This window comes from Excalfactoria chinensis, chromosome Z (genome assembly GCF_039878825.1).
Source record: "Excalfactoria chinensis isolate bCotChi1 chromosome Z, bCotChi1.hap2, whole genome shotgun sequence".
NCBI classification, from domain to species: domain Eukaryota; kingdom Metazoa; phylum Chordata; class Aves; order Galliformes; family Phasianidae; genus Excalfactoria; species Excalfactoria chinensis.
In genome coordinates this window covers 17,712,807-17,739,161 of record NC_092857.1, presented here as the reverse complement: position 1 = coordinate 17,739,161, position 26,355 = coordinate 17,712,807, and the positions used below count along the sequence as shown (strand labels likewise).

Genomic DNA, 26,355 nt, shown 5'->3' with positions numbered 1-26,355 from the left:
ATGGATAAAAAGATATATATTTTTCAATTTCATTAGTTTATATGATTTAAAGAACCTGTTCAAGTAAGGATTAATGCATTAAACTAAGCTGCCTGATGATGTTGTGTCCAAAGTTGACTGTGCAGCTTTAATGGAATAATATCAACCAGAATGAGAGACAACCTCACACTGCCAACTAAAGTAGTAATGTTGTTTTCCTAAACTGATTTTGGCAATTTAGTGTGAGCAGTTGTACAAGAGATGTCTTTCCTAGTAGCCAAGAGCAAAATGACTAGCTACTGATATTTTAATTACCAGAAATCAAATTTAAGGAGAAGGACTGCTAGCTTTCTCTTGAAATGATAAGGTGGAATTTTATCATGAAATGCCCTTATCTCTCTGTATACTGGTACTACTCAATAGATTCAGGAAGGCAGTGCTGCACTAATTTGTACTGAAAAAGTTATTTTAATGCCATGGGACAGAAATTAAGATGCCAAATATTCTTATTTTTTATCTTCAAGGTTATTAATCTATATAACACTCTATAAAACTTAAACTAAAAGGTAGCTCACTCTGAACAGTTTCTTTTACATAGGAACAATGGTTTTCACAATACATCAGTCACCCATGAGCTTCAAGGATGATGATCTAAACGGAGAGTAATTTGCTAACTGAGGATATGATTCTGGTGTACTCAATGACCCAAGGAAGCAGCTGTTAGCTTTCAGATCTGTTTTCAACAAAGAATGGGCAAACACCTAAGTTGACATTTTGGCTGTGCTCTCCAGCAGTGTTAATACAAACTTTGTCAGTGAGACTCTGGGAAAGTAGTGTAATTCCAACTGTAAAGAATGGCAAAGGAAAGCATAGTGGGGTTTAGAAAAGAACTAAAGAAATAGCAAGATAATGGTGTTTCATAAGAAGAGTAAAGAAGAGTCTGAAGAACAGAAGTAGTCTGCCAAATAAGCATTGTGGACGTATATATCTGTATGAATGTTTTATTGAAAAATAAGCATGAAAGATGAAAATCATAGAATTCTTAAAGTTGGAAGGGACCTTCAAGGATCATCCAGTCCAACTCCTCTGCAGTGGTCAGGGAAATGTACAGAAGATCCAGCCTCACCTTGAAAGTTTCCAGGGACAGGCATCCACTGTACTGCTGGGCAGCCTGTCCCAGTGCTTACCACCCTCAGTGTATAAGTCTTTTTCCTTATAGCTTACTTAAATCTACCCTCTTTGAGCATGAAACCATTTTCTCTTCTATCACAACAGACCCTGCTAAAGAGTCTGTCCCCTTCTCCCCTGTAGATATGGAAAGGCCTCTATCAGCTTACCTCAGAGCCTTCTGTCCTCCAGTCTGAACAGCCTCAGCTCTTTCAGTCTGTCCTGGCAGGAGGGGTTTTCCATCCCTTGGGACATTTTTCTGGCCTTCCTCTGGACATACTCCAATAGATCTATATCTTTCTTGTACTGAGGACTCCCCATCTGGACACAGTACTTCAAGTGAGGCCTCACCAGCACAGAGCAGAAAACAGGATCACCCCTCTTCATCTGTTGACCATGCTTCTTTTGATGCAGCCCAGGGTATGGTTGGCTTTCTGAGCTGTGAGGGTACATGGCTGGCTCATGTCCAGCTTCCCATCCATCAGTACCCCCAGGTCTTTTCTGTCAAGGCTGCGATCAATCCTTTCTTCCCTCAGCTTGTATTGGTAATGGATGTTGCTTTGACCCAGGTGCAAGACCTTGCATTTGGATTTGTTGAACCTCATGAGGTTCTCCTGGGCCCACTGCTCAAGCCTGCCTAGATCCCTCTGGATGACATCCTGTCCCTCTAATGTGTAAACCACATCCCACAGTTTGGTGTCATCAGCAAACTTGCTGAGGGTGCGCTTGACCCCACTGCTGATATCACTGATGGAGATATTGAAGATACTAAAACATGCTCCCTAGTGCTATGTTCAGTTATCTAATTCCTCCAAGAATGGGGTCTCTTCCACTTCCATTGGCAGCCTAATTCAATGCTTAACCACTGTGTCTATGAAGAAATTCTTCCAAATGTCCAATCTAATCTGTCTCTGATGCAGCTGGAGGCTGTTTCCTTGTGTTTTGCCACTTGTCACCTGAGAAAAGAGTGCAGCACCCATCTTAGTACAACCTCCTTTCTTGCAGTTGTGGAGAGCAATGAGATCTCCCCTCAGCCTCCTCTTCAGATGGAACAGACCCAGTTCTCTGCACTGTTATAGCTGAAATGACTGAAAGTGAGCTATAAAATACTAGATTTACACTTAAAAGGTAACAAGGAACGTCTCTTGGCATTGGCCTTGTTAATGGGAATTAAGCTGCTTGCCTCTTTGGCACTTGTGAGCAGCATCTGAGAACTGTGAGGGACAGATAGTTGAGGTCTTTCAGAATGCCTTATTTGTTTTGCTTTCTGAACACGTGTTTTCCTGGGATTCTCCCTTCTCAGCCTTAGCTGAGCCACATTCAGTGTTTGATACCACTGGCAACTGGAGCCAAAAGGACTCAAGCCCAGCTCGTTATACTTCATGCTGATTAACGTTCCTTGAGGCAGCCGGCAAGGCAATGAGCATACTCAGATGCCTCAGCACCTCTGTCCCCTGCTGCATGCTGCTGGCAGCTGCAGCGGGCACCATAATAGGAAGCACCTAGGCCTGTCATAAGCAAACGTGGCTGGGAGGAAAAAGAAGTGCAAGCCTGACGCATGTTGTGGCCATGGCAACGGGCAGTGATGAGGCTGCCATTTTGGAGAGCGTGCAGGCTGGTGTGGCTCAACAGAAAGTCTCTTGCTAGATTTACAGTGCTGCTCTGTATGTGCGTGTCAGGGGTTTTATGAAACACTACTGGCAGGAGTTCAGCTTGAAAAAAAAAAAAAAAAAAATCACAAAAAAAAAACCTCAACCAAAATCTGAAATTAAGTATCAATGGGTGTTTTCAAATTAAATTAAGTTACGTTTTCACTATAACTGAAAGTCTTAGATGGAAATTTTTTGTGCATATTTACTGCTGAGAAATTGCAATGTGATGAATTATTTGACAAATCATAGCATATCTCTTTGGATGCATAAACTTTAAACCCCAGAGATCATATTTCTCAGTAAAATGACTGTATTTTTCTTACACTGTGAAGCATGGCCAAAGTATTGTATGTCTGAATATCGGACCCAGGTAAGACTGCACGTGATAATTTGGTAATTAATTTCTTTTTCTTTCCTATCTCCTTAATTTCATTAAAGCAAATGTGTGCATTTGCTAACTGGGGGTGATTTGCTGCAATGTTTTTTGTTTTGTTTTGTTTTTTGCTGCAAATGCTTCAGAGGCCCTATTTTTTGATTCAAATGAGTTCTTAAAGAATGCTCATTGCTGTGAAGGTGATGCAGGTAGCTGTTGCCTACATTGTGCTTGAAATTTCTTTGGTTGCCTTCAGTGCATCCCTGCATATAGAAATTAATGTGTGGTTGTTTGTTTGTTTGTTAAACAGAATGGCTAAATTCTGCTAGAACATAAAGCACACTGGAAAACCTCTGCAGAAACAAATCTTATCATTTGGATTTAGAAACTTAAATGTTGCTTTCTCTTCTGTTGTCAGAGATTGTACATCTGTAGTCTGATCTTTCTTTCACAGTTTTAGCCATGTGAAAAATAGGTTGGTTATAGTCATGATAAAAAAAAAATAAAAATAAAACTGTGCTGTTAGGATAAAGTAGAACTGCAGAAAGAAAAACCATCTTTTTCCTATGTTGTGGGGGTTCTTCTTTACTTTTCAGATAGCTATTATTCATATACTGATAGATCTCTTAGATGGTGTAGAAGTAGTATAAATAAAACAACCCTGATGTACATCGGGTTTTTTGTTTTGTTTTGTTTTTTCAATTATTATCAGAGCTTGAACAATTTTCTGGTCATAGGAAACTAAAGCTGGCTGACAGATGTAAGTAGGAGATCAGAGGATAGATTTGGCTCTTAAATCTTTCTTCCTCTCCATCATTTAAATAGTGAGTATCTAAGAATGAAACTACACCTTAATTGCTGCTAGAAGGAGGGGTGGTGGGGTTTTCTCTCTGTGCTCTTTTCTGGTTCCTTTCCCAGAGCCTTGGCTGCTGTGCAGTAATACTGTACAAACCTATCTGCTCCCCAGTCTGCACTTCTACCCACATCCTACCCTTGTGGATGCACATAGAGTAGCTGGGAGCACTGCACTGTGTCACGGGGTACAGGCACCAGTGTGCTGGTGTGAGATCTATTTCAACCCATCCCTTCTCGTGGCTGGAGGACTTTGAGCTGTTTTGAGGGCTCACAAAGCTGAGAGATTTGCATCCTTTTGTTCTTGGAAAGTTTTCCAAGCAAGAATAGGCGTTTGTGTTTAGACTGTTACTTTACATGAGTGGATGAAGACAACAGTAAGCTGAACAGCAAGCAAGGCAAATATTTGTTTCTAGTCAGCAGAAGCATGTGTTATGCTTAGGGTGGACTGTACAATACTGGGAGTAAGCATTACCTAATGTGTGCTGAGAAAACAGTCATAAAAAACAGAAACATTTTTTGTTTTTTAAAGCTAGGAACATGTTTTGTACAGGTATTATATGAAGTTAAGCAGTAATTAATAGAAGTATTAACTCTGGTGAAGTGAGTTTAAAAATTAATTTTTGTATCAGCTAAAGTTATTAAATGCTACATCCTAACTCATTTTTATGTAATTTTCATCAGACAAGAAACCAGCTATGTAGTTGACTATATTGTTGTATATAGAGGAACTTTCCTGAGTTTGCACTCTAGTTTGGTGCCTGAGTGAAAGCACGGGGGGCTGGAAGGTGGCACCAGAGTATTGCCTTCCAGGCCCTGTGTCATCTGAACTATTTATTTGGATTCAGCTAGAATTGGATCCAATGTCTGCTGGAGCTGGTGAGTGTCACCAGATCAGCTCTGTCAGGTTTTGAGTTCTGCAAATAGCCAGTTTTATTACGCATTTTTATTTCTTTCTCAAAGAGCTGGTATAATCAACTGTTGAGCTGCAGCTCTGAACAACCGGAAAACAATTTCATTTGTTTCATAGTAAGTAGGAGATTTTTTGCCGTTTCTGTGCTTTTTACTGCAAAAATACATGAGCGCATGAGTGTGAGCCTCTGTCTAGACATACAAATTAGTTATCCTTGGTGTTTCATGAACTACTCGGGGCTTTTCCAGCTTCCCCAAACACTGTACTTTAAAAAGCCACATTTTCACAGCATACTCTTATTGAAAAAAATAAAAATTCAAGTAAAAAATGAAGAGGACACCAGATTTGTTTAAAGCATATTAGTTTTCTTTGGCATTACCGTGTTTTTTTTTCAAGCAAGGAGTGACAATGGAGTTCACAAGTGACCTAAATTATAAAAGGAAAAGCAAATTAAGTAATTAACAGTATGATACCTGCTAATATATATTTATATGTTTAAGCCATGAATAAAAGCAGTGTTTACAGAAGAGTATTACAGTAGGGCATCATAGTGCGTACTGGAAATTGCCAGATAATAGCTGCATTTGAGCATTTTCAAGGGAAATATTGATTTAGCTATAAAATTGTTTCCTTGTAAATACTGATTTATTGGCACTCTGTTGAACCAGGACTGCTCAGGAGCAACCTACTGTAACGTTACTGGGGATTGAGTACGTTGATGAGGGCGGAGAAAATCTTGATTTCTATTTATATACTCCATACTACTTATGTCGCTCTGAAAGTAATGCTTCCTCTTTATTTCCATGGGAACTACAATAGTTACAAAAAGCATAATAATACTATTTGGTAGAGCAAATTCTCAGCTGCAGATTAGAGATGCAACTACAGGAAATCTGGGGAGGAACTTTTTATAAGGACATGTAGTGACAGGACCAGGGGAGATGGCTAAAAAAATGATAGATTTAGACTAGGTATTAGGAAGAAATTCTTGACTGTGATGGTGGTAAGAGTCTGGAACAGGTTGCCCAGCAAAGCTGTGGATGTCCTCTCCATGGATTTGTTCAAGGCCAGGCTGGATGGGGCTTTGAGTAACCTGTTCTAGAGGGAGGTATCCCTGCCTATAGCAGGGAGATGGAACTTAAAGGTCCCTTCCAACCCAAACCATTCTGTGATTCTTTGATTTTCGAGTGTGCCATCTGTACTGGTAGAGGTCAGCCAACATTGCCACAGATGAAATGCACCACCCACTTCCTCACTGTGCTACATGTGGCACCTGATGACCTGATGGCTTGCTGAACATTTAGAGACCAAACAGTGGATGTGAGCACAGAGAGGCAGCAGGTGGCGTGTTTCAGCAGTGGCAACAGTGAGGTGAAAAACAAGCTGTGTTCCAGACAGCCATGCAGATTTTTACAAGCATGTTGTAGTTCTCTTTGTGTCTGTTATAGTTTCAGTAGGAATAAGCAGGAGGCTTTACTTTTGTTACTTTTGGAGCAACACATTTATTTATCTCCCTACATATTACTTGATTCCTTAAGGTAATTTTGGTGGTGGTTTTTTTTTTTTTTTTTTTCTTCTCAATCCATTTCATAACAAACATTGAAATTCTCTCAGATGAGAAAGCTTGTACTATATGCTCTAAACAGGAGCAGTACTTTGATTAGACTGTATTGGAGGGCAGAAAATGTGAGCATTTTTTATTACTTTTTAAAAATATTTATTTATTTATTTATTTATTTATTTATTTTAATGGCTCCCTGTAGCTTCCTTGACTGAAATAAGCACAAAAATTGGTCATGTATGGGACAGCACTTCTTTGTAGCCTGTGGGATATGAGCTGGCGAGCTGAAAGACAGACAGCTCTGGTCTGTAAGGTACATTAGCTAGGGAGCACTGGAGTGAGGCTGAGCTGCTCTTCTGTGCTATCAGCACTCTGTGGTGTCTGGTAGTAGGAAACAAAAGTTCAGAGGATAAAGTGGTGCTGCAAGTGTAGATTTGTGGAAGAAACGGGTATCCAATACACCTCCTGATGCAGTCATTTTTCCTGTATGCATACCACAAGATTGTGGATGAGACTGTTATCTGTGCTGTTCCAGATGGACGGATCTTCATTTTTTTTGAATCTAAATCTATTTACAGCTTATAGTCTAAATACTTAATGAAACAAAAGAAAGATGTAGAAGACACGATAGAATGATTATTTGTTGGTTAATAACCCTTTCTGTTGTCTTCGTGTTTTTTGTTTTCTTTTCCTTTTTCCTCGAAAGAACAATGACACCATCAAATTCACTTTTGTTAGCAGTACAAAAGCAATGCTTTAATGAGAACTGGAATATGAACCAACAAAATCGCATGAAGCAACTTATAGCCTCTTTCAGAACGTTCATATCTGTGGTGCATGATTTCATAGAATCATAGAATCACAAGGTTGGAAAGGACCTATAAGATCATCTAGTCCAACCATCCTCCCTTTACCATACCAACAGAAAAACCCCTAAACCATATTTCCTAGCTCCCTATCCAGACGCTTCTTGAACACTTCCAGGGAAGGCGACTCCACCACCTCCCTGGGCAGCCATTCCACACTCTGAGAGAAAAAGTTCCTTCTTATGTCCAGTCTAAACCTCATCTGATACAACTTGTGGCCATTTCCTCAGGTTCTGTTTGTTGCCTGGGAGAAGAGGCCAAGCCCCTCCTCATCACAACCTCCCTTCAGGAAGTTGTAGAGTGCAATGAGGTCTCCCCTGAGCCTCCTCTTCTCCAGGCTAAACAATCCCAACTCCCTGCGCTGCTCCTCATAAGACTTGTGCTCCAGACCCCTCACAAGTTTTGTTGCCCTTCTCTGGACACATTCCAGGGCCTCAATGTCTTTCTTGTAGTGAGGGGCCCAAAACTGAACACAGTACTCAAGATGCGGCCTCACCAGAGCTGAGTACAGAGGGATGATCACCTCTCTGCTCCTGCTGGCCACACGATTTCTTATACAGGCCAGGATGCCATTGGCCTTCTTGGCCACCTGGGCACACTGTTGACTCATGTTCAGTCAAGCATCGACCAGCACCCCCAGGTTCCTTTCCTCTTCACAGTCATCCAGCCACTCTGCCCCAAGCCTATAGAGCTGCACGGGGTCATTGTGGCCAAAGTGCAGGACCTTGCACTTGGCTTTATTGAACCTCATCCCATTAACCTCAGCCCAGTGATTCAGCCTATCCAGAGCCTATCCAAAGGGATTTGGAGGGCCTCCCTGCCCTCAGGCAGATCAATACCACCTCCCAACTTGGTGTCATCTGCAAACTTACTTAACTTGCACTCAGTTCCCTCATCAAGGTCATCAATGAAGATGTTAAACAAGATGGGCCCTAGAACCGACCCCTGGGGGAAACCACTTGTAACAGGTCGCCAGCGGGACTTAACTCCATTAACTACTACCCTCTGGGCACGACCCTCTAGCCAGTTCCCTACCCAAAGAAGGGTATACCTGTCTAGGCCATGGGCAACCAGTTTCCTCAGGAGAATACTGTGAGAAACTGTGTCAAAGACCTTGCTGAAGTCCAGGTAGACTACATCAACTGCCTTACCCTCATCTACCCTCATCTACCCTGATGGCGCAGTGGTAGAATTGCTGCTTGCAACACCGGAGGCCCGGAGTTCAAATCCCCCCTTGTGGCGCAGGGGGTAGAAGTGCCACTTTGCTACACAGGGGGCTCGAAACCCGAGAGTTGGACTCGATGATCTCTAAGGTCCCTTCCAACTACTGATGATACTGTGATACTGATACCAGCCTGGTCACCCAGTCGTAGAAGGAGATGAGATTGGTTAAGCACGGCCTGCCTTTCATGAATCCATGCTGGCTAGGCTTGATCCCCTGGATGCCACGCACGTGCCGTGTGATCTCACCCAAGACCATTTGCTCCATATCTTTCTCCAGTACCGAGATCAGGCTGGCAGGCCTGTAGTTCCCCAGATCTGGATTTATAGGAGCTTGCTAAGGCACGTATCTACCAGAGCCATATTGAGCCTGGGTCAATATTAGTAGTGTTACTTCAGTCCAGAGTTCTCTGCTTTTATCTGCAGCATCATTGATTTTTTGTTTCCTAGGATGGCTTCTACCTTCTGTCAGATTTTATAAGCTAAGCAGTAGTAATTCTAAGGGTAGAAAATAATTTTTGTTCATGTCTGGTGTTCGTGTAAAACTAGGGGAAAAAAAGTCATATTTGTTTTAATTTTTGCTTTTTTTGCAAGAATAGCATGTGTGTTAAGTATGACTGCAGCTTTAAGAAGTTTTTAAAAGCCTCATTTGTTTTAGTATGAAATGGCTAACATTCAACTAGGTTTCTGATGAACTGTTAAAACATGTGCTTGGCCAAGTCTACAGTAGGAACACCTCATTAAAGTAAGAATGTCACATACAGCAGGGAGATGAATGCAGGCATATCATCAAGACTGAATTTTGTTTCTACGCAGCAAGCCAGTTTCTCTATACATCTAAAGCCCATTTTTTGCCAGTATAGTTGTATCAGTCTTTGAACAAACGCACCATCACAGCATGGTGAATTAGGAGTGATTGTCGTGGATTTGTTAGGCATACTTGCCTTCAAACATGCACAACACTGTCTACAAGCTTCTCTGGCTCTTTGTTTTTGGTGTGTCTTTGGACAGACATTCTCTGCCCAGCTGCACCGGAGTAAGCGTAATCATTCAAAGGAGGCACATATACAAGGTCACACTAGTCTCACACCAGGTTTTTTGGGTTTTTTTGCTTTGCTTTCTGTGACAGTGGTTTGTAAAGTGACTGTAGCCTAGTACAAGGCCTGGGACTCCACTTGCAGCAAAATGTGCCATTTTTATCTACTTGTTGACCTGAAAAAGCATCCTTGTCTGGGGCTGCATTTTGGGAATGGGACAGGGCATACTGATATGTTTGGAAAATGATGTGATTGGAAGCATGACAAAGAAACAGCAACCCAGTGAAGTGCCCATGTTTTTCAAGGTGAGGCTGCATGAGGCCCTGAGCAACCTGGTCTATATGTAGTGCCCCTCTTCTCTGCAAGGGTTTGGACTAGATGGCTTTCAGAGGCCTCTTCCAACTCTAAGGTTTCTGCGATTCTGTGAAAATACATTATCAGCCAAATCATGAAGCTTTATGCAAGGCTGATTTCTACCTGTCTCTGTTCCTGCATTTTGTGAAGAGAAGGGGGCAGGCAGGATTCTTCCCTAGCTGCAGACAAAAAGGCAGTGTCTAAAGAGGAGGTGGTGCAAAATTGGTTGTCATGGTGGTGTAAAGAAATAGAGATGAACGTCATTAAAATGCCTTAAATAATATGCATTTTTTACATACCGGGTAAAGACTTAATAATAGTAATAAATAAATAAATAAATAAATAAATAAATAAATAAAAATGTAGTCTACTCCAGGGCCCCTGAGCTCATGTCCATTTCAAGCTGTTTTTTTGTGTGTGTGCCAGCATCTTTCTTAAATATAGTGAGAACCTTTGTGCAGAATGTGCTGATGTGTAATAAGAAACATGCAGATAACATGGATTAACTATTTCAATTAACACTGCCACATTTTAAGATCTATTAAAAAGATTTTGCTGTAACCTAGGGTATTTTTTGAAGCATATTCAGAGCTGACGTGTAGCTAACTTCCTGTTGGTTTACTGCTTTGCCTGTTATGATGCAGGAGTATTTTATGCTTATAAAAATAAATTTGGATGCATAAAAGCATGTAGTTTTACTCTGGTTGTGATGTGATATGTACATGCAAGTAAACGTTTTTTATTTTAGCATTGTTTTTTAACAGCAGAACTTCAAAGGCTCTCTATTCACATCAGATGCTGTTCGCAGTAGTAATTTTGTGGACAAAAATACTTCCTTGTGGTTACGCATTTGGTTCAGTCAGTTGCAGAGTGGGATAGAGAGATAACTACCTGAGCTATTTGTCACTGCATCTGCCAGCGACTGTGCAGTCAAAACTGCAGCTGTAATCACGCCCCGATCCACTTTTCTGTGATCTAAATTAGCTTTTAACAAAAGCTTTTGTCTAAGTTGCATTATTTTCATGCTGCTGTATTTGAAGGGAAAGGCAAGTATATCAGGGAATATTGTAAACTGGAACATATTAGTTGAAATTAAACTCTATTTACTGGAGAATTTTTGTTGCTCTTGTTGTTGTTGTTGTTGTTTTTTAATATGTTATAGACTTTCTGCTCGCTATCATTATGTAGAGCAATTCCTGGAAGAAAGCTTTAGGTGAATATCATGTCCTGAAGATTAACATTGGTCCTCAAAGTATGGGTTGAAATAGGATGTAATTTTCGTTGTTTGTGCAATTATTTTGGAGTGTCTATTGAAAATAATTTAATTGTAGAGAATACATACAAAGATTCTGGTTAAGCATGGTTGGAAATTAGTGGACAGCATTGTGAAATTTCTTATCTGATAAAGTCTAATGTGTTCCTATATACCCATAGCTAATGCTTCTAACATCACTAGAGGGCAGTAAATACAAACACTGTGTTACGTATTATACTGGAAGGAAAGCAGATTTTTAAAAATTAGTTTTTATATTTAAATGAATAAAGGAGCTCAACTCATTAAACAACTCAGCTGCTGGGTTTTACTATGTATTCCCACTAAAACAGTTCATGCAAACATTGTCGCCCGTCTTTTCAGAAAAACAAAATAATCATATTTGATGCATGAGAATGATATATCATTTCCCAAATAAAATGATCCATGAAACAGTATGGCTTGGAATTCTCCATTGTGTTTAGTGAGTGTAATTGTGACAGACAGGTGGCTGCCGAGCAAATTATGCTAATGAAAAGCTGCATAATTATGCTACGATCAGGTTTTCAAAACCGGGGCTCCTTCAGAGTAGTGAGAGCTTTGTTCCAGCTACTGCCACTCGTTGTTAGCCACTGGTGGAGTTCATATCTTGATAGCAGTATGAAACCCAACTTTATCTCCACCACTGCTTCTCTTGGTGTGTGGCAGCTGATTGCTACAGCCAGAACATCTCCTCAAACTTCAAATTCCTCCTTTTTTTTTTTTTTTTTTTTTTTCCTGTTATATTAAATTATAGAGATGCACCTTCCTGTAAGGGAGTCTTAGGTGGAACTCAGAGAAGATCGGTGAAACTGGTTGATTTGGTGTAGTTTCCTTCTCCCTTTCTGTTCTGCTGCTTCCAATTCCAAACTAGTTCAGGTTTTGGCTCATTTCAGTCCATCCACACACCTTTGCTTGTGGGATGAAATGACCATTTTTTGCTGCCGTGGTTTCCTACCAGTAAGTGGACTTCCAGTTTGTGGGGAATCTTTTCTGCAAGGGCTCCTGTTGGCCTGAATGTCAGATGAAGTTAGCTAATCCTGTGGAAAAAGTCTTGTTTTTGTGATCAGATTTAACATGGGTAATTGTTTCTATTATCTACTGCATACTACAAACTGCATTTTATTATTTTTCAGGTGGGATTCCCATTTTGTTCATGACAAATATTCAGGAGGTCTGTTTCTGTTTTACGAGCTTGAAACCTTAAAAGCTAAAATCTGGGGTGTGTTTAGCTATCGTCCTCTTGTTTTTTTCTTTTTTTGTCACGTATGTGCTACATCCAGAGTACCTGCATTCAGGATTGGTGCCTAGACATCTGTTTGGAGACTCCTGATGCAGCTTTACAGATGATCTGGCGCACTGTGTTTGAATCAAAAAGTACTGTTCTCAGTCTTCAAAGCTTAGAATGTTTATATGAGAACTGGTTACTGCCCTGCAGTAGAAAGGGCAAGTAGGAAGGCCAAGACTGTAAAATTCCCTTTGGACAGAGGAATAGTAGTGCTTTATTTCTGTTCTTCTTCTCAAACCTAAAGCATTGCCTTCTTACTTTTGTAGCTGACTGCACCATTAGGAATCTTTATGTACAACCAAGAGAAAGGAAGGAACGTGGTTACTTTGTTTTGGAGGATCAGGCTTTTTGCCAGGCTTCTGATGATATAATTCTTTCTCATTCTTCTCATTTATGTATTTCTGTATATCAGAAGCCCTGTACCAGATCTCAGGGAAATGTGAGCATTCCTTGGCAGCCTTGTATTCCACAGGATCTTTTGGTCCAGTCTGTATACCTTGAGTGGTTCACACACACCTTTAGGTCCTTGTGACAAATCATGACCATTAATATGACAGATGAATAAAAGGATGAAATTCCTCACAAGTATAGGTGAAATTCTGTATTTGTGGAAACTTGGGATGACTAGGGATAGGAATGCTGGGGGGGGGGGGGGGGAGGGGGAAGAAACAAACACAATATAATGAAAAGTTTCGTGTTCTTTTGGAAGGAAAATGGATTTTTATTTATTTATTTATTTGTCAAATTACATCAGTGGCATAGGGATGTATGGGAAGCAGTTTAAGTAGTATGAATGCTTACAACTCTAGAACTTCAAACTTTGTACAGAGGTAAAGATTACTGCTTAAATGGTAACATGAACATTTATGGTAACACACCACACGCTTTTATTTCATCACAACGAACAACTTTAAAATGGTTAAAGTTGCACTTGGAGGGCATGTTTTTTAGGAGATATATAATCATCCTCCATGATACAAGTTAGTTAGAAAGTAGTATTTCATCTGAAGTTAGGTTTATTTTCTGGTGTCATTAGCCTTTCATTAACAATCAACACTTGAGTGAATGTGGCTCATTACTTAGCTTCTTTCTCCCTTGATTCTATAAACTCTTCAGAGTTGCTGATTTCTTCAGTGTGGTCCACCATTCTGTACACTGTGAACTGTGTTCCTTTCTTGCCTTAAGTTCTATTTGTAGTTAATTTCTGTGAATTGTATTTTAAGTGAATAGTGTCATATTAAATAAGCAAGTATTTTCTGCGAACTCCGTATCTTCATGGTTCTTCATATTTTTTTATTCTTTCCTATTTTTCTGCTGTGTGGAAGTTTACATAGCAGTGACTTTAATTCCAGGACATGAATGAGAAAAAAAGAATACTGTAAGATAGTTCCAGGTCTTGCAGAATGTGATTTAAAGCTGTTCAATTAGATGAAGGCATCTTGTGGATGGTTGTTAGAAATCCATCAATGGTGGTTCTTAACCCATTTATTGTGCCCTTTCTCAACACAAAGGTTGCTGTTGCAGAATACTGTATAGTACTAAGTAAAATGTGTTGCAACAGTTCAAGAATATAACATGTTAAAAGGCTTAAAACAGTATTTACTGGCAATAGTTACATTCCTTTTTCATAGTTCCTTACAAAGAAAATGCATAAAGTACGTGTGTTTCAGATTTCCCTTTGTTTTACCCAGGTCTTAAATTTTACAAAGTTGTCTGATGTTACCCTGCTACTCTGCTTACGAATTTTAATTGGCACAAAATTAACATTTTGCAGTCTTTCAAAATTCACTAAAGCTGAACATCACAGCACCTGGGATCTCTCCCATCTCTTTTATGACTCTTGTGGAGAAAGTTAGCCAGGGTTGTTGATTAAATAATAGCCATCATTTCCTAAGGGTTTTCAGAGACTTAGTCACCTTTCTGCCTCTCAGGGTTCTGATTCTTTCTAGACGTACATGGGTTACTCTGATAATAATGCCTCCTATTTATTTATATGGAACGCATAACAGATACAAAGAGCGTAACAACACTACTTGATAGAGCAGATGACAGTGTTATTGGTAGGAAAGTATCATGGTAGTAGTAGTAGTAGTAGTAGTAGTAGTAGTAGTAGTAGTGTTGCCTGAGTAGTCCATTTTTCCTTGGCCCAAACAGTTGTAAGTCAGAAGATGACAAATTCAGACTATGTAATGGTTCTGGTAGGACAGTTCAGTCAGGATTGGAAGTGTGCCCCATGGTATTCAGGCAGATAAGGGCACTGGGTTTATCATGTTGCAAAAGAAAGGTTGTCGTCTTCCCTGGCCTGACTCTGGAAGTTTGAGCCTTCAGCTCAGTTAACATTGTGATGTAGTTACCAGACTTGATTGTTTGTCTGAGCTCCATGAAATCCAGAAGGATCACCCTTTTCCTATTCTAAAAATAAGTGCATGTCAGGTTACCCACTGAAGGATGTATCTTGAACTTTTCTGTAACGGAGAATTGACATGTTGTCACTACGTGGACTGTTGTTTTGTCTCCAACTCATAATGGTGACACCATGTCTTGCCACCATTAATGAGACAGTCCAGGAAACTGTCATCTTCAGCCTCGTGTTGGTTCAACAGGACCTGAGAAACTTGCCTATGATTTTCTTCCTGTTCCTGTGTGATTATTTACAAAGCCCATCTGGCACAAAGTTTGCAATATTCTAATATTGCTATTATTGTTCCCAATGCACTGAAGCTGACATTCAGTTCCATACGCAGTTCCCTGGTTGTAATCCTCCAATTTGCATGGGTGAACTGATTGAGACACCTTCAATTTGTGATGTGACAGTTGTGAGTGGCTGTCTATAACATGTCTCATCTTTCATGTCACTGTCACCACTACAGAAATGTACCACCAACTGGCTCACTGTGCTGACATCCAATATTTGGACCCCATAAACATTCAGCAAGCATCAGTGAATGTCAATGGTTGCCATTAATTCCACATGGAGGAGTTAAGTGACACGTTTGCTCCATGTGCACTTCCTTGTCAGACACCATTTTGCCTGACTGCCCCTCTGCTGCCATCTGTTACATGGCAGCAACATGGAATGGGACATTGGTTTAGCCTCTACTGCCATAGCAGCACCATCTGCATCTGATGTCTTTTCAGATTACACTTTTCTCACTTCTATATTCTCTGATTGAAACTAGTGTAGAAAAAGTTCCATTATTCCACATTATTCCTTCTCTCTGTTGTGCCTTCATGGGTGTATCATGTTGCTGGATTTCCACCTAACTTACACTTTTCTTTTCTATGAAATTTTCACAGCAGGTTTTTTAAATATTCCTCATCTGAAACTTTTTTTTTTTTTCTTTTGAGGACAGTGCTTAATGATACTTAGTTAGGAACTGGCTGTTAATGTAAAAGTGTGAGAGAAATGACATGAGCTTGGTTTTCCAATGTTAATTTTTACTCCCTGTTGCCTTTTTTCCATAGTCCCTACTTGCTTATGAATTTTGGAGCAGCTCTTTGTACCTTTTTAACTGTGTTCAGAGACATCTCTTGTAATCATCAGTGTTGTGATTTTTGAGATGAGGTGAAAGGCAGTGTTGCAGTCTATTAATTAAAGAAATCAACGAAACTATTTTCAGCCCTCATTGTTATTACTGGGTAAGAGCAGTGCTCTTGTGGGTGAATGGAAAACAATGTAATGCAGGTGTAGGAAAGCTTTATATTTAATGTTACAAAGCTGGGATGAAAACAGGAGAAATATTTTTCAGACATGCTTCTTACTCTATTTTGATCTCTTTCTGAGTCTCAAATAATCCATCTGTTTTCAAAAATTAATTACTTTGTATTCATCCACAGTAATTGATTCAGGACAGGTATAACTGCTTTTTGTACACATTTTATATTACTCCTTCTTATGAAAACACATACATGCTGAATGGTCCTTTGACTGTAGCCAGTTGTCACACTGTTATGCATTTCTCTGCTATAAGGTAGAGATTTGTTAATCCTATATATTGCCATATTGATTTCTGCAGGCTTAATTCTTTCTCAAGCAATGAGTGTTGCTGACATTGCTGGGTAGCATCATCCAGAGGTCTGGAAACCACTTCAGCCTAAAGGTCTCTTACAACTGTTGTCAGTCAGCATTTCCCAGTGAATCAGCTCTGTGTCTCAGGCTGGATGCTGAACCTCATTCAGCCTGTCCTTAAACATTTCTTCATTGTCATGTCAGGATGGTCTCCCGTTTTCTGATACATCAAAGTCTCGGAAATTTCCCGCACTAATGCATATACCTTGCACAAAGTGGTGCAAAATAATGTATTCCTCCATTTAAGTTTTAGTCTCTGAATGGCAGATGGTGGGATATTTTATTTAATAGTCTGAGTCAGCTCACCGACATGCGCCATTTTCAGTTGATCCCTTTTCTTTTTTTTTTGGGGGGGGGGAAGGGGGGGGTTGGTGAGGGACTGGGGGGGGGGGTGGTTTATAGCTTTAATTGACTATATTAATCTGCCAAGGCAGAATGAGCAAAAGTTGAGTAAATACAGTGAGAATATGATAGGACGAATATCTTTCTTTTGAATTCTCCATGGAAACTTAGCATTTTCTGGGAACTGTAAGACGCATGACCAGCCTTATCTCAAGAATAGCTGCTTTTTTTTCTGTTAAAATTGGAGAAGAAAAAAAAACAACATATGCAAACACACGCACACACACAAACACACACACACAAAAGAAAGCTAGGGAAGCTGACTTTCAATGGGCTGAGTAGATCATTTTCAAATTTAGATTTCATAAAAACAAACCCCCTTTTCAATGTTATGGTACATAAAGATTGCTCAAGAATCCTGGAAACTCTCTGGTGTTTTTTTTTTCCTTCATGATGACAACTCAAATTATTTATTTCCCTTCCATATGAAAAATTAAGAAGACTAGGAAAGGCACGTGATCATGCAGAATACTCGTTTTAACTGCTTGGATGACGAGTCCATTGAAATGAACTGGCAAATACTGCCAAGGGTACAAGAACTCAAACTAATTATTTTTGAATGAAGTGTGAATGCTGCAGGCGGGGAAGCCATTATTAAATGGCATTTGCTGTTTCAAAAAAAAAAAAAAAAAAAAAAAAAAGAAAGAAAGAAAGAAAGAAATACCCCATCCCCAGGAGAGTCCCTGGTGCCAGCCAATCAGAAATTATCCTACCTCATGTCACCAGCCCCTTGCATTTATATCTTTTAGGGTGACACACTATTGGCTGCTAGTTAGGCTCTATGGGAGGGATTAGTGGCACTCTTTGTGGCTTCCCCTCCAGGTCCTTATTTGGTAGCTGTTGATAGAACAAGTCTTTCCAGCAGCTGAGCATCTTGACATACATTATTCATTAAGTCCTGGTGTTCAGGAAATATGCATATCCCTAGCTCTTCTGATATTTCTTCAACTCATTCAATATGTCTCTTCAATGTTGCCTGTGAGTGCTTGGAATTTTACAAATGGCATTTTTACAATCAGAAGACTACACAGTTGGATTTCATTTCAGAGTGCATTCTGTGCACACATTTGCAGAGAACCTGAAGATCAGCAAAAAGAATTAAGACAGAAGGCATCTTTCTTCTTGAAAGTCTTTTGCAGTATCAGATAGCAAAGAACTGAGCAGCTTAGATTTGGTAGTACAGAAGAAAAAAAATCAAAAATGCCTGAGGCAAACTATTTACTCTCAGTTTCCTGGGGCTACATAAAGGTAGGATTTGTTTTACCTTTTAAGAACCGTGATTTGTGGTGCGTGATTGCATGATTACTGGATATCATGAGTATTTGCTGATAATAGGGCTGTGGGTAATATGCATATAAAGTAAAAAATCAGAAAAGCATGCCTTTGTTCAGCACTGTGTACAGCCTTTTTTATGTGCTGGGACTTGTAAAAAAACCCAAATGTTGCAGTAGTAGATAATTAGACAATGCATAGTACCATAGAAATTCTGAAGAGTTTTGTGTTCTTCTATGAAAGATTGCTGCAAAACTGTGTTTATAGATGTTAAAGGATTAAAAAACAAAAACAAAAACAAAAAACCTCAAACACTCAAAACTGAGGCAGCATACAATAGAATACAGTGTGATTAAGGAGGCTGAAGATAATGGATGAATGCATGACTCATACTGATTTTAACAGCTGAAGAAATGTGAAATTATCAACAGTATGTTCCAGCAGCATTTTCTGTGAGCCCATGTGTGTGTGACAGTTTATTGATTAAAACACGGGGAGACTGAAAATTGTGTTCTTCTAATATTGATCTACAGTATTATGTAGAGCAGCTTTGAACTAGCTTGAAGCTGCTGTTGTGCTAAAAAATAGAGTTAAATCAGCTTTTATCTCTTTTACGGGAAAGTTTTGCAACAATGAATTAAATCAGTGTGCCAGTCAATTAAATTCACTTAATACAAAGCTAGGCTCGGGCATTGTTTTATCTCTGCTTGCTTATTTGTGCTTAAAAACAAGCAGTGGTGTTTCTATATGGTTAATGAAACATCATCCTTTGATTGACGGTGTAGTAATTCTTCTAGATAATCTCGTTTAAAGGAAATTCTCATTTTTACTGAATTAAGTAATGTAAGTATTAAATTTAATCACTAAATATTACCAGCATCATACTGGTTGAATCTCTTGTGCTTTTTGTATTAGTACCTGTTTTTATAATGGATTTGTTTTAAAAGTAGAAGTGTAAAAACCCTCATTAGGTCATTGTGTCCGATCAGGTCATTGTGCCCATTCTCTGCTATTGCAGAATTGTTACAATGTATTCTCAAGGATTTTGTTCAGTCATCTGTGTAGAGATTGGATTCTATTATGCACTGGCTAGGTGGATTCCTTTCTCATTTATAAAAATAAAAAATAAATTAAAAAAAAAATGTTATTATTTTTCATTCAGCTAATTGAAAAGTATTTATTGTAATTTACTTGGAAGTATTTTCTGGATTTCCAGTCAGCTACTGTGGTGTTCCTTCTTGTTCAATAACAAAAATTAAATCACCGAACTTAAATATATATATATATATATATGTATATATATATACTAAAAAATAAATAAAAAATAAATAATCGCTGTTACTTAGTCTTTAAAGCAATTACAGTTATCTTTAACTAAAGTTGAGCAGACGGAATGATAGCTGCAGCTGATTACACATGAGAAAATATGTCCTCTATTGTACAGACAGTGTCCTATACTGATACTGTGTATAGGTAATGATTTCAATAAAGGAGCTAAGTAGTACTTGAATACAATGATAGCATAGTGCTTCCTAAGTTCATGGCATGCACATCTTAGGAGAAATGTGAAGCCATAGAGGAAGGTCTACACTTACTGGCAATCAAAATTCAGTAATTCAGGATATTTTTGAAATGACAAGGAAAACTGAGGTGTTTTAGGTCATGACATACATTCGCATTCCTTACCATATGTGTGTATTTTTTACTTGTTTGTCTGTGCTTCAGGCTATACTTTTTATTGTCATCTTTTAAATTATTTTGTAGAGAGTGATGGCCAGATGGATGGAAGAGATTGGCTTTTTCTGAGTGTCTTTGCTTGGAACAGTGAACACACTATCACAGTGCCAGGCTTAGAGACAGATACCTGACTAGCTTATAAAAAAGCAACCTGTTTGTAACTTTGATGACCATAATTAAACAAATAGACTTTCAACCAAAATCCATATTTATTGAGAATGCTGTTTACTTACTAAGAGTCCCATTAAAATCAAACATAGTTTTGCTTCAATAAACGTTAAAAATAGAAACCTGATGATTCTATAAAGCTGGCATAGTTTCAGTTATGTATAATAGCTTAGTATATATATGAATAGTCCAGTTTGTTTTATTTTGAGTTATGAATACCTTTTTAAAAAGCAGGTGTTTTTAGGAGCAGGTAAGGAGAGTTCCTTATAGGTTATGTACACCTAAGGCAGCTCTACATGCTTCTTCTCCCTACAGAAGTTAACTGCAGACTACTCATTTGCTGAAGCTTTCTGTTACTGATACAAGGACATTATATAAAAGATGTACTCAGTAAACCCTACATTTATTTTAAGTGTTCAGACCAAACTTCTTCACAGCCATGAACTGATTTTGTAGGTAGATCTTCTCTGTGTCTTCGGAGTTGAACACGAAGTTTCCTCTGGCTTACAGATGCTGTCTCCCCAGAATTACATCAGTCTGGTCACCATTTAGATATACAATTACTGTCCAAATTTTTTTTACATACCTTTTCTGACATCGTCAAAAATCATATCTTTTCCTCCACAGTGTCGTATTTTATACCTTCAGTTGGCCGTATTATATTTACGCAGAGACATGGACACATAGGTCATGATCCCAGACGAACCTTAACTACCCAGCTCATTCCTCAGACTGTATCGTGTTATTTAAAGATGTCTGCTATGTAGGAACTAATTTTTATCAACACATTTATTCTTATGTATTACCACTCTCTTTCTCAGTATTTTCGGATTTATTTTATTTTATTTTACTAAACTCTGCTGGTGTGATATCAATATTCAGCAGTGAATAACCACATAATTGACTTAATGGGCATTTTATAGCTTGTTCATTTCCATGGGGAATTTCCTAGGTGATAGTCAAGGGCAGTGGTATTCCAGAGGGGTACAGAAATATCATTTTTCTAATCTTACAGTGCCTAGCATGTAAAATGAGGAAACCTTTCTGAAGAAGAATGCAATATATGCATAACAAAAGCCTCTACTTTCTGCCTATATTGAGCTCACAATGATTAAGCTATATGGTGTAAATGTAAATTTGTAACAGCAGGTTGGATTCATTGTGACTGTTTCCTATATGTGCTATTCAATTTTTAAAAATTCTTGGTTAAAATGTCTTTTACATTTACTATTAATAACAAGAATTCCTTCATGTTTGGTTTGACCTGTTTTGAAAAAATGCTAAATGTTTCTTCTGAGATGACAAATGATGAGAGTATAGGCAGTCTAGCCAAGTTCCAGGCACTTACAAGAGATGTTTCCTGGATGACTGAAGCTTTGTTGACTCACAGATAAAACAAACTCCTCTGATCTGCAGTGAGATCTTGCAGGAGTCATGTGAGAATCAGGCAGAGTTCTATTCTCATATAATAGTGCAGGGATGCATAAATGTGTGGAAAGCTGATGCTCTTTGAACAAGCAACAGTTTAGGGCTTTACTTGGGCCCATATAAAGTTTTTGAGGATTTTTTAAAATCAGGAAAAATTAGAGGTTTAGCTTTGTTGTATTTTTTCTCCTCCAAAGAACAAGATTTTAAACATGAAAGGATTGAGTACCGTGCAGATATACCAAGACTGGATAATTTTCTCAAACATATTGCAATACCTCTGTCACCGGTCATTCTTATATTTCTGTCATGCTGCATTGATCTTCATCAGAAGCAGCTGTCTGCTTACAGTATACAACTTCACATGATTCAGTGTGGATGATGGTCATAAGGTATTGTCACGTATAATTAGAAAATCAGAGTAGTTTTCTGAACTCCATTTCAGTCCAGATTTTTTCAAAATAGATGTCAATTAAAGCCTGTTCAACAGGAACACAGCCTTTCCCAGGTTTTATGCTGATGGTCTAGCTGATGTGTTTGGGTGACTGGTGGAGTGATTGAAGGAGGAAAGTCAAGCCTCTGCATCAGACGGAAATGCAGAATCAGAAGGGACTACCATGCTGCATCCAGACTAGTCCTCAGTCACCGTGGGCAACCATGAAATAAATATTTATTTCAAAATTCCTAGAGAATCTGCTCTATACAGTAAAAAAAACAAACAAACAAACAAAACAAACAAACAAACAAAAAAAAAAAAAAAAACACCTCAATGCTCAAAAGCCAAAATTAGTCTCAGCACTGGAAAATAAAAAGATACAGGATATACTAACTTCTGGCTTTATATAACATTATTCTGTGAAATGTAGAAATAGACCATACACTAAGCTCTATCTGAGGGCAAAAAGGACTTCCAGTGTTTATTACTCTGAACATACTGCAAAACTACTAGCTGCCAGTCATTATTCAGAGAGTTTAGCACTGAGCGTGAGCATTGCTTGAGAAAAGGTAATTTTGTTAGCAGCATCACCAGGTGCTACATCCACTTTCTGTAAGTGGAACTACCCTTCAGTGTTACTAAGAAAGATATCTTTCTCCCTCCCTGTCCCCAGTTAAATCCATGAATCAGAGAGAAAAAAAAATAAAAAAATAAAAAAATAAAAAATCACCTTTTATATATATATAATTTATATTTTATATATATATATATATAATATATATATATAAGGTAGCTGTGGAAGAAGCATAGTGCAGAGCATAGAGCAAAGATTTCAAACATAGGAATTTTTTTAATACATGAGTTCCAAGCCATACTTAAGAGCAGTGGCTAGATGATCTTTTTTAAAGTGCAGCAGGCGATCCAGTTGTGATGCTCTGCAGCTGCAAAAATGCAACAAACAGCTGGACAGACACAGACCTGTGGAGGGGGATCCTTAGATATTAGCAGCACTAAGATTTGATTATTCCTATCCATTACATTTCATGTAAAGTTTCAGGTTCTGAGTATAGTCTGGAGACAAGTAAGTCTGTGAGATTGTCATTGTAAATAATTTCTCACCTGGGGTGTGTGAAAAATAAATGTCATAAATGCATGTTAACAGTTTAAAGAAGGGCTTTAAAATTTTCAGGACTTCTAGCACTGTTGAGTTATTTTTTGGCAATGATTGACTCATTTTTAAATATTTATAACATTGGTGACAAACACGTAATGTCACTGCAGAGGACAGTGCTCGTTTCATGCAGAATATGTTACAAAACGTTTGCAGTATGGTTCAGCTTTTCATAAATCTGTTGAGTACTTTCTGGCACACAGGTATGTCTAAGATAAAAATTGCCCCTTTGGTATGTGACAGAAGTAGCCTTTGTTGTAGGAGTCTTTGTAGGAGGAAATTCCTGGGCTGATGGTGTGTCAAGGTGGCAGGAAAACACAGTGGCTAATGGTTAGAGTGTTACATTAAAGGTAATTTTTGTACGGTGCACTGTGAGCAATACAGTAATTGGTGACTTCCAAAGACATTGTGAAGAAAATAACATCTTTCACTGTGCAAAGCCCCTTTGAAGCAAGGGCTTTGATTCCAGTGGGATGAAATGGAAAGGAAATGGGTAATGTTTAGTCTAGTACTTTACTTAATATATAGAAGAAGAATTTACCAATTTTCTACATAAAAAGAATTTCTACAGGGTTGTATACTAAGGATAGAGATTGCTTAATGTAATAAATAATCATGACTGGGTGAACAAAGTGGAAGATGAGTCTGAAAATAGCATAAATTGCTTGGCTTTGTTAAGAATAGACAGGAAACTAATAAAAAAAAAAAAAAAAAAAAAAAAAAAAAAAAGAGAAAATGGCGAAATGGTAGACTAAGCTCCATTATGACAGATGATGATTTACATTGGAAGGAATTTTTTTTACTAGATTATGGTTATTGCTGAGTTCTATTTATTGGTAATATCAAGGCAGGTGTTGGAGTGCTGGCACAGGCTGTGCAGAGGTTGTGGAGTCTCCATCAGAAACTGCCTGGGCATGGGCTAGGGCACCCTGCTTCTGCTTCAGCAGCCAGATGAACCCAAGGGGTCCCTGCCAACCCCAGCCTTTCTGGGATTCTGCGAGGATGTCTTTTAATCCTGTATTCATGAAGGAATCAAGAAAGACTCAGTTATAATGCTGCAATTAGCTATAAGTTTCTAGGAATGCTAATATCCTCTTGCATAAAATAGATTACCTGTGGGACTTGCTGTCTCACAGGGAAAACAAGTTTTCACAGATGGTTGTTTTCTGTATCATATGAGCACTGAAAATTTTCTGAGGCATCAGACAGGGCAAGTCATTGAGCTGACTAAAATAATTTTAATAAGTTAAACTTAGTTCTGTTTGTATTGCTGTGTAAGAACTCAGTAAGCTTGATATGTTTAAGGAGTGCCATCAAATGTATTGTGTAGGTCAATGATGAGACTGTTGTGTCCTTTGCCCTGTTACAAGTAGACTGCATTTTCTCATCCCGTCTGAAATATTTCCTGATCACTAACTTGGACTTTTTTGTTGTTGTTATTCCTTTCCAGTTTAAAAGAATGCTCAACCGGGAGCTAACTCACCTGTCTGAAATGAGCAGATCAGGCAACCAGGTCTCAGAATATATATCGAACACATTTTTAGGTAAGACAATGATGGGAGCTTTTGCCATTTTTGTTTTGGTTTGGTTTTTAGGCTTTTAAAATTGAGTAGCTTTCTATATTGCTTTCTGTCTTCAGAAGGTGTACAATCAGTATTTCTTTTGCCAGTATTTGGGCAGGGTATGGTGGATCCATTCCATCACAGCTCATTTACTTTCTGTGGTTTCCCTGTGTGTGTAGTGACAGATAAATATTCATATACATATTGTCATGTAATGTTACAGTGATTGCTACCAAATTAAACAGTGAATATAAGATGAGTTAAGTATGTAATATATTAAAAATAGTTCTTCCATTCTGTTTCCCTTATGGCCAGAAGGGAAGTTAGAGCCAAGCAGCTTTAGTGTGCAGAAAGCAGACAATCACAAGTAACCTCATTAAATCTCAGTGTTCTGATGCTTTGGTATTCCCTGCCTACACGTGAGAAAGCTGATGAATATGACTAAGTCAGCATCTGAGCAGACAGCTGCCAGGAGAGTTTGTGCAGCTAAAGAGCTTACTCTGTGGGATGTGAATGCTGAAAAAACCCCATGTAGTAGTACAGAGTCTGTGGTTTCTCCTCTATAGTTGTGGGGAAGACAGTGTGTATATCTTGATAAAAATAGTGAAAATGAATAAGACTTGGTTCTATACAGCTGATTTCGAACAAGAAATAAAGTAAATATATCTGTTTAAAGAGGTTCATTAAGACTGTGCATGTGAGAGAAGACACAGCTAGATATATCTAAATTAGGATAACAGATGCTTTAAGAAGTGCTGATCACTCATGAAATTTTATTCCTGCCATAATTAGGAGTTTTTTTGTGTTTTTTTTTTGTTTTGTTTTGTTTTTTGTTTTTTGTTTTTTTTTTTTTTTTGGGGGGGGGGGGGTTGTGGTTTGTTTTTTTTTTTTTTGGTCAAAAGAATTGTTTTTTTTGTTCAAGTCCACTTGATGCTGCTTGTTACCATAATCTGAATGGATCGCTTAATGTGCTGGCTTAGTTTATCCATGATTGCAGTAGCATGCCTGAGCACTGCGCTGCATGCAGCACAGCAGGATTTCTTACATGAAGAAAGTGATGAGCCTGTATTGTAGTGAATCACTGTTGCACGGCTTCAGGAGTCCTGAAAATGACAGTGTAATGTTGCCTGAGAAGATGACCTACTTAGGCTAACTGAAAAGACTGATTTACCAGTATCTGCATGTCTTTACTTGAAAACTTAAGGCTCATTTTGACAGGATAAGGAAATGTATTTGTCAGCCTGACAGGATACCTCAATCTGGAGCAGAAAGAGTGCTGGAGAGGCCATCACTTTCAAATTACTGAGCCGTGGGTATTGTTTTGCAGCTGCATATAAATGAAAACCCATACTTAAAAAGTGTAGATGCAAGAAGAATACAATGGGGAAAATAACTCCACTAAATCTTATTCTTAAATAAGATGATTGAATCTAGTATTCTCACAATCAACAGCCTAAATGTGTAGATTCTGGGCAACAATGAAAAGAGAGAAAGTATTTTCTCCATATATAATTCAAATAGTATATTAAGTTATCCATTAAGACAGTAACTTACCTCTT

The 26,355-nt window shown here is 38.5% G+C and overlaps 1 protein-coding gene across 2 annotated transcripts in view; it reads left to right on the top strand.

The window, feature by feature from the left end:
• The window catches only part of PDE4D (phosphodiesterase 4D), a 406,463-nt gene that overhangs the window by 365,227 nt on the left and 14,881 nt on the right, over positions 1-26,355 (top strand). Inside the window, exons 1-2 of one of the 2 annotated variants that reach the window (XM_072359591.1) lie at positions 17,828-18,273; positions 24,685-24,778. In XM_072359591.1, coding sequence (XP_072215692.1) covers positions 18,226-18,273; positions 24,685-24,778 — 142 coding nt within the window. In that variant the 5' untranslated portion in view covers positions 17,828-18,225. Of the gene's footprint in view, positions 1-17,827; positions 18,274-24,684; positions 24,779-26,355 lie in introns of those variants that run through there. The other variant, XM_072359590.1, reaches the window with a different exon arrangement.